Source organism: Neopsephotus bourkii, unplaced genomic scaffold (assembly GCF_033783945.1).
Source record: "Neopsephotus bourkii isolate Nb327-2 ecotype Australia unplaced genomic scaffold, CSIRO-AGI_Nbou_v1 NB_678, whole genome shotgun sequence".
NCBI lineage: Eukaryota > Metazoa > Chordata > Aves > Psittaciformes > Psittacidae > Neopsephotus > Neopsephotus bourkii.
In genome coordinates, this window is record NW_026901177.1 from 607,056 (window position 1) to 619,711 (window position 12,656).

At 41.5% G+C, this 12,656-nt stretch overlaps 1 protein-coding gene across 10 annotated transcripts in view; it reads left to right on the forward strand.

Annotated features, from left to right (window-relative positions):
- MCF2L2 (MCF.2 cell line derived transforming sequence-like 2) overlaps window positions 1-9,102 on the forward strand; it is a 183,440-nt gene extending 174,338 nt beyond the window's left edge. For 7 of the 10 annotated variants that reach the window (XM_061353481.1, XM_061353486.1, XM_061353483.1 and 4 more), the window contains 6 exons: window positions 887-958; window positions 2,664-2,750; window positions 4,927-5,045; window positions 5,585-5,697; window positions 6,683-6,786; window positions 7,973-9,102. In XM_061353481.1, coding sequence (XP_061209465.1) covers window positions 887-958; window positions 2,664-2,750; window positions 4,927-5,045; window positions 5,585-5,697; window positions 6,683-6,786; window positions 7,973-8,073 — 596 coding nt within the window. In that variant the 3' untranslated portion in view covers window positions 8,074-9,102. The remainder of the gene's footprint in view (window positions 1-886; window positions 959-2,663; window positions 2,751-4,926; window positions 5,046-5,584; window positions 5,698-6,682; window positions 6,787-7,972) is intronic. The other 3 variants (XM_061353487.1, XM_061353482.1, XM_061353488.1) reach the window with 2 other exon arrangements.
- The last annotated feature ends 3,554 nt before the right edge of the window (window positions 9,103-12,656 follow it).

The window sequence follows — 12,656 nt, forward strand, 5'->3', positions numbered from 1 at the left end:
AAGACACAATTATTTCCTAATATTTATTAATGAAGCTGGGGAACACAGAAAGAAGCACATATGCACAAAGTCAAAGGGCAAGCAGGTTGTACTTTAGTGTGGTTTATCAAAGACAGCATGCGTGAAGTACATTGAAATTCAAACTTTGTTACAGTTTCATATAAAAAAATCCTGTCCTAGGATCCTGTCCACCATAAGACTGCTGGCAATTCCTTTGAATGCTGAGAAAACTGCGTTTGTAATGATTTTAAAAACAAAGGGGGATGGGGATGTGAAATCAGTGATTTTCTGTTAAGTATTTTATTTACAGCATCTGCTTTAAGAAAATATTTCAGTTTAAAAAAGAACTGAAGCCTGAGTCTTGTCTCAGCATCAGCCAAATGCAGGTCTAGCTGGGGTGTTTGGATCATCACATGCAAGGCTACTGCATACTGCTGCATGCTGATCCTCATGCCTAGCAGTTCAGCTCCATCACATCACCAGTCCTCCACATGTGGTACTGGAGGAAGACCTATGATGAATGCCTTCCAGTCCAGTGGAGTATAAATGCTGGCTTTTGTGGGCTCTTCACTGCCAACCTCATGGGTAAAAAGCTGAGATTGTGACTCAGTCTGGTTAGTCCCATCTCCTGGGCAAGAGTGAGAGAAAACATCTGTGAAACGTGATAGGAAGCAGATACACTTAGTTACTGCACTGTCTTGTAAGAAGAGGTCTGTTTCCTGTCCACATCACAGAAGTGTTAATCTTCATCACCTGGAGTTTAGGGGTTTGTCATTCTTCCAGTTGTAATGGGAAGTATTAGGCAGGTAGTGTTTCTAGGAAACGGGAAAGCAGGTTTCTCCTTTAACAGTATTTACAGCCTTATGACTCTGCAAACTTCACACAGGTCCCCTTGTTCCTGCAGTTAAAGTCAAGAGACATGAAATAAAGAGTGACCCAACTCCCCTGGGGTTTGAAGGTACGAGTGTTTCTATCCTGCATGAAAACCTGTTTGGCAATCTTTTGATATTATTCACTGGATTCACGTGTCATCACTGCTAGCAGACAAACACTGGAGTCCCATTAGGGGCTTGGTGTGAGTTATCTGTTTAACTGTATCGCCCCTTGCCTGTCCCTGCACTCATATTATATTTACCAACTTTCACCTAGAGATGGGCCTAAAAGAAAACCATAATTCTCTGCCTGTTTGGGGAAGTAATGTCTAGAATATCATCTGGATCTGTACTTTCTGCCTGGCCTTTGCCTCACTCTGTAGAGTGCAGCAGCAGGGAGCCAAGGGGCAACTTTTCACTTTCACCTGCAGTCTGGTTGCTTGTGTCCATCTTCTCTTGTTAGTGTCTACACCTAATAAGGGAAGGAAGAGCCATGTGCATGAAGACTTCAGAAGAGGCTAGACTGTGCATTAATATTCATTTAAGGTGCAGTGTTTCATTTCAGCCAAGCAGAATTTCTACCTATTTCTTGCAGCAGATTCATCAGTTACTGTTTAATATCACCAAAGTGTTCAGCTGGTGGAAGATCTATGGCTTCCATTGTCAGCTTTCCCCTTTACATGAGGATTTACCCTCACATGTTGACTTGTGAGGCACAGGCAGCCAGGAACCCATGCTGCAAGACAGGGAGGAGCGATTCAGGCTGAGGAGTCCTTTCTTAGGATTGTGCTGATCAGCACAAAACCTTGGCAGGGGCCAGATCAGTGATGGAATCAGTGACATATCAGAGCTATCTTTTATGTCTCTCTCAGCAGAAGAGAAGACTAGAACAGAGAGGTTGGAAGAAACAATTCAGAGCCAGCAGAGGAAGTAGTTTTGCTGTTTGCAGAATATCCTTTTGCCAGTGACCACAGCAGTACATTTTGAATCATCCTGGTGCCAGTACCAGAGTTTCCCAAACTGTGCTGTTTATATCTCACTTTTGTCACTGGCAGATATTTCTGATCCAGCAAACCATGCGGCTGCAGAGGTAGGGAGTATTTCAAGGAGCAAGTACTGTCCCCAGGACAGCGCTGAGTTGATCCTGAGTAGTTAAAACATGGTCCTACACCATCCCCTACAACATCCCTCGCCAAACTGAGAGTGAAACAATGAACATTAGCATCCCTTTACCAGGAGATACTGCCGCTGTTGCCAGGGCTCTGACAGAGTTAATAACACAAAGGATTTGATGTATTTGGATAAAAAACTTCCCCCACAAAATTGCATTGCGCTCATCAAGTGTGAAATCATTCATTTCTGGCTGAGCAGGAGAGTCTCCCTGGTCTACTTTTGTTGCTGTATAGATGAGCATCAAAACCATATGCCATCACCTACAGAATTATTTAAAATGCTGCAAGGAAAATGTGTTAAAAATGTGCAAGGAAGCTGTAGTGAAATAGAACACTGCACTGTTCACTCAACAATCATTTTCCTTAATTAACATCAGTATTTCTGTTTGATTCAGTTGGCTGTTTCCTGCCCTTCTCAGAGTTTTCCTGTGGAATGCTGCTGTCTTTTCACTCATTTGTGCTGGTCACATGTCTCCTCTTTTATAACTGTTGGTCCCCAGTCCACCTGTTTGTTAAAGGGACTACCAGTTGCAGAGGTGATTGACACAGGAATTCACTTCATACTGGTTGTCTGATAACTGTTTCACTCTGAAGACACAAATTGTACTTCCTGTCACAGATGCTTTTGAGAACACCATATTGGCCCAGACTAAATGTAATACCAGTTCCACCATGAGACCCGTACCTAGATCTGCTTCACAGACAGGTAAACAAAATTAAAACATTTATCATCTCAATTTGAGAGTGTAATATAATTTATGATAATATGTACTCTTTCCCACTTCAGGAGATTTTTCTTTTTAAATGAGTATTATTTCCCATGAAAGCAATGAAAGAACAAGCTTGGATCACTAGCAGGTAGAGAAACAATGTCCCAGATTCTGGTTTTCTGTAACTCAGGCATAGCTAAAAATGATCATTTTAATTTATGTCAGAGAGCTCACAATTTGATCTGTGTTATTTTATAGCTTGAATTAGGTACTTAATACTTAGGCTATTTCTTAGTCTCTGAAATTAGAATAGCGATTTCTATGGAAGAAGGCCGATGCATATATTTGTAAGGAATCCTTGCTGTTCAGGTTTCTGCAGATGACAGCTGCAAAAGATAACTTCAGCTTTTTCTAAGGGGAAGAGAGATAAATTTTTCTTTTGTTTTTTGTAGCCCAACCTGTGAATTTGAACTGTAATTGCTGTTAACGGTTTGGAGCTAGATACCATCAATGTATTCTTGTGCATTTAAACATTTGTTGGTATTTTGCTTTTGTGATTCAGCTTATACTGGTACAGAATATGGGGTTCAGTTCTCTATGCTGCATGATCTGTAACTGAAATGGTCTTTTCTGTCTCAAAACTCTGTTGGTATAGACCTTGGCAGGGACTCTCACAACCTAACACATGAATGCCACTTCAGTGGCTAGTTTTCACCTTGAAAAGTTCAGATAACCTAACGATACCTACAGGGTTATAACTGGGGATGATGCTCTGCTGGAAGAAGGTCATTGTCTCTCTTGTAACTGAATGGGGGCATTTGGGGCAGTCACAGCCCCAGCACAAGAGGAGGGAGAAGAGGCTGCAGAACTGCATGACCACAAGTTGCACCAACCATTGCCTGTAAGAGGGAAGATGTGCATGGGGAGGGATTAAATAAATTGATGAGTAAACCTATTTTTCTCAGATTAGATCACTTTTCTGTTTACTGCCTGAACTGCCTGCCTTGGGTTTTGTATTGTCTCAGGCCAGGTTTTACTGTGGGTTATGACTGCTGGGTTATGCATAATCCCACTGCATGAGCATTTGTCTTCGCGCCTTGTTGTCAGAGCAGTGCTTTGCCTTGTCCAGAGCACAGCCCACAGCCTGTAAACAACCTGATTCAGCATCTGCTTAGCCTGAGTCCCTCTGAATAAAGTAATGCACAGCAGGTGCATTAAGTAGGAAGGCACATTGATTTGACTAACTCCATTCATTTTATAATCTGTTAAGGCTATTAAGGTTTCCTCCTAGCTGGACTGTAGTCATCCCTGTCACAAAAGAGACAGGTATCAAGTGTAAAGGAAAGTGCAGATTATGATTGCCATCTGTGTAGAAGAGGCTGAGTTACTTTTTCACCATGGGAGCATCAGGCAGGTCTTATAAGGCTCGGGACACATCCTCTGGATATGCCTTTGTAGGTAAAGAACCTGGGTGTTGTGCTTGGGCTGTAAATCTGTCATTAAGTCCCTTCCACTGGGCTAGGGTGGTATTGGGTTCAAATCATGCAATAAGACTGCTAACAGCAGAAATTAATGAGATCTTCTCTACCTACTACCAAGGTCTGGTTGTCTTTGTGCCTTGTTCACTCTGTCCCTTCCCTGCAATTCCAACCTGCCCCAGGGGATAGTCTTGTAAATTGGTTAGGTGGTAGTATCACCTTAGGGTGACAAGGAGGTAAGAAGTCAACCAAAATTCAATGACTTCAGATTTCAATTTATAAATAAACATGTGGAGGTAAGGTGGAAACTGAATGAGCGTGGCCTTCTGAAAATCACATCAGCAACAGTTATCATTTGCTATGATGCTTGCTCTACAGAAATATTCCTGGTGCTTGTTTTATGTACTTCTGGAACTGAAGAGATTTAGCAATGCTAAATGCTCAAGGTGTTGATGTGTGTGCATACTGTGGCCACCTATCTTCACTCCCACAAATGACAGCAAGCAGTACAGGCTTTTAGAGACAGAATAATGGTTGCAAAGTAATTTTAATGGCAAAATCAGGGAACGAGCTGTAAAAAGGCACAAGCAATTCAGTAGTGGGAAGTGAAGTTGAGATTTGTTTTTAAAAGACTGAGTCTGAAAGGGGCTAATGACTGATAGCTAACTCTTTCTATTTTACTTCCTTTGAAAAGGTTGGCCCAGCAGGCAAATGCCGTCTCTAGACACATTTGAGGATTTTGAAGCCATCCCCTCCAGCACAGATGAACTTTCCAACTCTTCTGACTTGGAGGAAGAGACCAACCCTAACAATGTAAGTCTTTTTTCAAATCACACTGCCTCTTCCCAGTGTAGCCTCCTCTTCTCTAAAGATCACAATTTTACCTGCAAATTTTGGGGTTATACCAGCCCTAAATTCATGGTTGTGTGGGAATAAAGAAGATGGAAACTCATCTGGAGTGTTGGGGGATTATTCCAAGACTGTTCTGTGGATCAGAACCCTAAAAACACCCCTGCTTGTAAGCCGTAGCTTTACCTGTTACTGAAGTGAGTTATTGAAAGCTCTCAGCCTTTAAAAAAGTAATTTCAGACTTTTCCAGGTAACGTGACCTGGTGTCACAAACCCAATTTTTGTATCAGAATAATGGCTGGCTGGTTAATTCTGAAACCTGAGTGCACAGCACAGTTCAGTCCCCTGAGCATGATGAAAAAAGAAGTGACACAATTCCCTACGGAAGAAATCTGCCATCTTTAAATGCCCAATTCAGTGTTTAACTAAACTCGCTCTCTCTTGCACAGTGTTCTTTCATCCATAGTGACTGTATTTCTGGTGCATGATTTCATTCCTTTTAGGGGACCAATCTTTTTCGGGTAGAAGGCAGTTTTGACAGCTGTTTCCCAGATTCTTTTACACTCGAGGATGGAGATTTAGTGCAATTTGTGCAGGAAGGAGAGAACGGTCAATGGTAAGTACAGAAGAGAGACAGGATCTTACGGATAGAACAGCCATAACTTTCTGGAAAAGATGGAAAATATTCACAAAAATGTTAAAGCCTCTCAAAAAGTCAATCCAAATCCATTCATCCTATTGACCAAAATATGAAAGAGGCAGCTGGAGGCATGAACATACAAGCAGCTTTTGTTAATTTCACCTGCTTGGTTTTCATCACACATGCTTGTGATATGAGGATTAAGAGGATGGAAATTTGCATAAAGGAAACAGAGGAGAGTATCTGGGCTTTTGACACATTTAGCCAGTTGTCAAGGCAGCACCCTCCCATAGGATACATCAGTAAAATCCCTGTGCCTTCCACTGAGCTGCAGCAGTGAACCAGAGAGCATTTTTAGCCCCAAAAGCTTAGATATAAGATGTGGTTGACAAAGTGGAATGAATCTGCCCCCCTTGAGCTCTACTTATGTTTTAGCGTATTCTCTTGCTGACAGGGGAGTATTAGGAATGGACCTGGCTGGACATCTGAATTTTCCTTCCATGGGTAATTTGGAGGAAGAATATCTGATCTCCTAGGAGTGCCCATGTAGTCAGACCCTTCACTCAGAACTGACACGTAGCTGAAATGGGAACAAGTCCCGCAGGGTGAAGTAGGTGGGAAGTGAGCTAAACTCATCCATCCTGCATGGAATTTACAGCAAAGGGGATAGATAATATAAAAGATTCATTTTCTTCAGCTCTAAATTCAATCAAGGGTCTCAAGCACAGGCCAAGGCCACTGGTTCCTTGTCATATAGTCTGTTTGCAAGTGTGCTTGCTCTGGCATATGGGGTCACCGTACGAGACTGCTGAAACTTAAGTCACTGGCTACCTGTAGGACTGCCCAGGTCTTCTGCCTTCTTCCTTAGTTTAGGAAATAGCTGCTCAATGTGCACCTCTAAGAAACACAACCCAGGGAAAGGGAATCTAGAGAAATTCAATGACTGTTCTCTGAATTTCAGGTTAGTGAAGAAACTCATCTCTGAGAAAAGCGACTGGGTTCCTTCCAGTATATTGCAGCCAGCAGAGGGGGACAGTAACAACATGATTAAGAACAGCAATGCAGGTAAAGGAGAAAATGTATTACTAGCATTTGGTTGTTTTTTGGTTGTTTTTTTTTTTTTTTCATACTAAAGAAGAATGTGATAAATGGTGCGTCTATAACAGTGCCTCAGTGTACATCTGTGCTGCAGCTTCTGGTGTTGCAGCTCAGCTAGCCTGAAATTTGATGGTGTGGGTACCAGATCTAGTTAGTCAGAGCAGCTTACCTTGGCATGGTTTAATTGTTTTTACTTTCCTGGGCAGAACTCGAATCTCCTACCAAATTCCTGAGGCTTCCAGTACCCAGGCTGGCTGCTTTACAGCTAGCCCAAGTGTGTCATAGGATAGGGTATGTTATAACTGCAGCATAGCTTTCATCCTGACTTCGGTAGTTTCTGGATTTAGATTAGCATCTGGGCTGTGGTTCTGGTCTAGGTTTGAAAACAAAATCTCATGAACCATTACGGGTTTCATCGTATTTCACTGCTAGCTCCAAAGGCTGGAGAACGGGCTGTTCTAGTGAGTGTTCAGCCAAATCATCACTAAAAGTCATCCTTTCTTCAGCTTTGGTTTTGACCTAACACCCAAACAGGTTGCACTGGCAAAGCTGAATCTCAGCTACTCAGATTAAAGCTTTACAGTTTTAGATTCATTTTTGCTCATCCTTAAGTATGATTTACCAGAATGTGTTCTGTTTTTCTTCTGCTGACAAAAGAAAGCAAAATCTGGCATAGCCATTTCTATGGGATCTGTGATAGAGAGCTACTAGCATTTATTCTGAGTTACATGTTTCTTTTGATTTTAGTTTTGGGTTGATTTTGGTTTTTATTTTTAATCAGTTTGTTGAAGTGGAAAAAACATTTCTGAAAGTTACTCATGGTTCTTTGATGTGCTTTAAAGGGAGTTTGGTAATTGTTGCTCCTTCACCTCCAAAGCAGGTCAGTTTTGTCTTTACCCTCAGTGCCTAACTGTGTCTTTTCATTTCTTTGACATGTCTAATGCTTCAAAAGAAAAATAAAGCCATACACACATTACAGTTAGTTATATGCCAAAATAACCTCCATTGCCTTTAGCGAAGGAATTAGGAGAGCAGTAGAATTGTGATTATTTATTTTTTATTTTATTTCATGTTTTTAACAATAAACCTCAAGACTGTAGATGGGATGTCCTTTAGAGAAATTGTATGACAATGCCCATGTCTTCCTTTTCAGACATATACAATGATTCCTGCAGTACAGCCTCAGTAGAGTCAGACACCAAGGAGAGCGAGGTGGCCAAAAGCTTCCCAGCAGAACAGAGGGCTGGCAGCTGAACTGCAGGACCATCCTTCCTCAGGACCTCATCCATTTCTCTTTAATTTTGGGTGGACACTGGATTAAAGTTGCCTTTCTCACAAGCTCTGAGGTTCATCATTCACTAAAACATTATCAGCATGAGCATTTGAGAACTATGCTGTCCACCTGGCAAGCTGGGAAACACAACCTTAAAATGCGCATTAAACATCCAAAAAGGATTGAAACCCATTCTCAGTATTAGAGGAGAAAAATCCTTCTCACATTGATTATCAAACTGGTTCAGAAGATGTGGCCTAAATTAGGTCAACGGCAGAGCTGAAGAGTTACTATGCACGCACCTTTTGGCAACTTCACTTGAACACCAAGTTACTGCAGAAGGGCACATGCATGGTGATGAGTTCTTGCTCTACCATGGGGTCACCTGGAGGTTTTTCTGTTTGCTGACTTCTGGCTGTGCCTTCCCCATCCTCCTTAATTCCAGCTGATACATCACAAATATGCCCTTTTTGCTGATGATCAACACCAAAACCATCCCAATTTAGGTGGCTGTGGTAAGGAAACTTCTGACTTCGACCATCAGAGAAGTTTCGTGCAGCAATGATATGACTGCTTCTGGAATGGCACAGCAAATGACCTGCTGCATAGAGAACTGTGTTGGAATGAGCAACTCCTGGCTATGAGATGGAGGTGCAGGACTTAGGGAAGCAAAGATGTGTAACAGCTACTGTGACACAGAACATTTGAACTCTTTACAGTATAAATCGTACCACTCCCCCCCTCTGCAGTCTGTGGTTGCTGGATCACAATCCTTTGCATTTGGTGCCGAGAATTCAATCGAATGCCATTTTATGTTGTATGTTTGATTAGACTGCATGCTTTCTTTGTGTTCTGCGCTATGGAGTAGATATGTTTCATCCCCCATTTGGAAGATACTTAAGCACTGCAAATAGGCAGTGAGCATTAGATGCTCCAGTGAGTGGATAGATTGTTGTTAAATGCTTCTTTCCAGGACATTTGATTAAAAGACTACCAAATCTCTGCCATAAGGCTGTAATGTATAATATAAAATGATCACAGATGCTATTATTCCTCTATAAGCCATTAGCTCATTTAGAGCAGCTGTTAAGGCAGGAAGGGGTTTTGATGGTAATTGGGTCTTAGGTCCCACAAAAGCTGCTAATACTTTAGTAAAGATAAGTATTGACTAAGGGTTGCAAACAGGCAAAGATCAGCCTGGTAAAAATTACCCTAGAAGCTCAAGAGTGAGTGATTGGCTTTCACTATTAGTTATTTTTGGTTTAACACTGGGACTAATGGTGCTCTATGTAAATAACAAAGGGGACGAAAGCACTAAAAATAGGGATGACACAAAACCAAAACCCACTCTTTAGTATCTGAGCCTCTGAGCAAATTGTAGGGCTCAGTATCATTACTATTATTTTTTCAGGGACCTGAATCCTTTTCCCTGTGTCTCTAGATGCTGGCATTGCAAATATCTTAGTGTATGAGTCAGGATAGCTGTGAAGAAGGTAGATAGACCCATTCAAGAAAAAGCCTTAGAGCAGGTAAAGGCTTGCTCAGATTTTGTTTGCCTGTGAAGGCTTGTTGGTTAATTATGAGTTTTATTGTGGTGGTTAATTCCCATGGTTCTTCTAACCCTCAATATCTAAATTCTGTGATTTCTGACTTTTTTTTCATGACTAAAGGACCTGAGAGTTCTGTACCTTTTTGGAAACTAATTTTGTCCTACAGACATATGAGCTTGTCTGTTGTGTGCTGATTATTTACCTTAAAAATGACACGTAGCCTCTCAGGAACATGAATCCTATTAGTCTACTGTAGTCACGAACATCTTGAGGGAAGAACTGATTCCTTTCAGTCCCCTAAGGAAATATGCAGTGATGTTTTCTTGCAGTGCATTTACTTCATGATCTCCCCAAAATGAGTTCATTTTGATTTCTGTATCACTTTGAGTAATTTTTGCATGACCTGATAACAGTGCTTCTGTCTACACCTGCCCTAAGCATAGAAGAGGAAATGGGTAGGGAGCTTTGATTGAACACTGATAAATATAGTAAGCTTGTGTATGTATGTGAGAGAGAAAGATGGGGAAGGGTTACCATAGATATATGAAACTGCCAAAACTTGGACTTGTGACATTGCTTGACAGACGGAAAGATGCAAACCTGCACTTTGGAGTTTCTTTACAGGAATCTCATTCTAATGATGTGAAATGGCAGTGGGAAGGCTCTGTTTGAACAGGAAATGGAAAATTAGGTATTGCTGGTCCATTTCCCAGCTCTGTTGTGTGCAGGGTGACAGTGTGCTAGTCCTACATCCTGGCGCCTCAATATCTTCCTAAAACTGGAAAAAAAATTGGAGCTGTTTGATTGAATTATGATGCTAAATTTTGGCATGTGTTCAACAATAGGGGAAAAAAAAAATTCAACCCCATGTGTCCTGCTGTACCATGTGACACTACTGTGTCAGCAGTGGTATCCTGTGAGGCACCCTAGAGCTTGAACAGGGCAGATTATTGCTACAGAAATGTATCCTGTCACCCAACTCACCATCTCATCATGTCAACTGCAAAGGTATGGGCTGGATTACAACAGTTTTCCTCCCTGCTTTGCTTTTGGAAACAGTTTTGGGTTTGGTTTGTTGGATTTTTTTTCTCTCCCAAAGTCTTGTGTTTTATCCTGTTTGACCAAAGTTTGAGTCACTTCTGCAGCGTGAATATCCTGAGGATGACAAGTAACTCACTGCTCCATGGCCATGGGCAACAGTGACTCAGCACGCTGGCTCTCAGTGGCCTTTGGGAGCAGGTTGTATCACAGCTATCTTTGGACACTACTGAACCTGATCAGAGAGTACACAACCACTAGTTGTGTCTTTAACCTTCCTGCAGTGCCAGTGAGCCAAAGGCTGTTTCTGCCTGTTTCTGTCTCCACGTTCCAAGCTCAGACCATTCTGCAACTGTGGCAGCTGCTGCTGGGGAGTAACCCAGACCCTTTGCCTGGTTGATGCCTGTGGTGCAGATGTCAGTGAGACGGTGCCACACTGCTGGCTCTGTGTTTTTAAAGAGTGAAGTTCCGTGACAGATCAGGCTGCTGACAAGTCTGAGAACAGCCAACAAGAAGTAACCCTCTGGCTTTGCTGATGAGACAAAATGGGGTTTGATTTTTTTCTTTCTTTTTAATTAGTAGATGGGGTAGTCTTTTAATTACTGTATTTCTGTCAAGCAAGGAGATAATTAAGGGAATGACTCTTCATGTACAGCCTAGAATATGATTTGGTGATGTCTGGCAAGACTAGTGTGTGCATTAAGGTATACTTATTCTGTATGTAGGTCTTTGACACCATAATTTTCAGGTAGATAGACCTAAAAGTCATAGTTTTCAAATATGGATTTCATTTCAGTGTTTGGTGGAGAGTGAACAGAAGGTCATTTAAAAGTAATGGTTGCTACTAAGTTTCAGTTGTAGAAGAGAAAATGTCCAAGGTGTATCTCTGCTGTAGCAGCACTCACAATTGAGCATTGTACCCTTGCTGCTTGACCAGTGAATCCGTGCCTGCTGTCTGGCTGTTCTCTCTGGGTTGGACTAGTGACACCTGCCCTCTGGGCTGAGGTTTTGATTTGGATTTCCTCCCTCTGCTCTGCTGCCATCTTCTGTGAAACTTTTAAAACTTCACAACCTCAAAACTGCCTCTGCTCATCTGGGTGTAGACTCCTTCCTTGTGTACTGTAATGACAAACAGGTAGATGGGCAGTTGCCGTGATACACAAATCTTGCTTTTAGTAAGCCACGCTAAACTGTTATGAGGCCTGACCCTCTCCTCCTCTCCTGTCTAACCCCACTGGTGAAGAATCAGACCAATGGTCATTGTCTTGATCATAAATGGCTGCAGCCAAACCACACCTGAACACTGGCTTTTCTTGCCAGTGACAACAAAGCTGTGTGTGTGTCTTATATTCTGGTTGTGTATGTGATGGAAAGCCATTTTATTACTCATAATTTTGTTAGACTCTTGAGATTTCAAACAGGATTGAGTATGAGGAAGGCCATGCACTTCCTTTCCAGAATTACTCAACTTCAAATATGTATATGATTAGAAATAGATAAGAATAATAATAATAAAAAAGAGCCAAATTGTGTATTTCTTCCTGCAGCTGGAGCTGAAATAGCTGCTAAGATTTCTTCTCCCACACACAGCTAAGTGTTTTTTTTTCTTACATCTTTTCATGGTGTTGATAATGATGTATTTGTATATTGTGACTGATGAGAGATAATCAGACAGGGGAAGAGCACAGAATTACCTGTTCTTTTTTCCCAGTCAAGACAGAATGTATGAATTTATTACAAGACAAAATTGTGCAAATGAACTTCCTGTAACCAGGCCGTTCTGACCTGTGTAGAACCACACTTTGTTTGAAATTTATAAAAATTATAACTAGTACAAAACATTGTGGTTGGTGTCTCTATCTGAAGAAAAGTCACATTAGCTTGCTTTCTACTCAAAATAAATGAGTGTCAGTAAAGGCACATCACTGTGGCTGAAAAAATTCCACACATCTGTCCAGTATAACTTTATTTGTCCA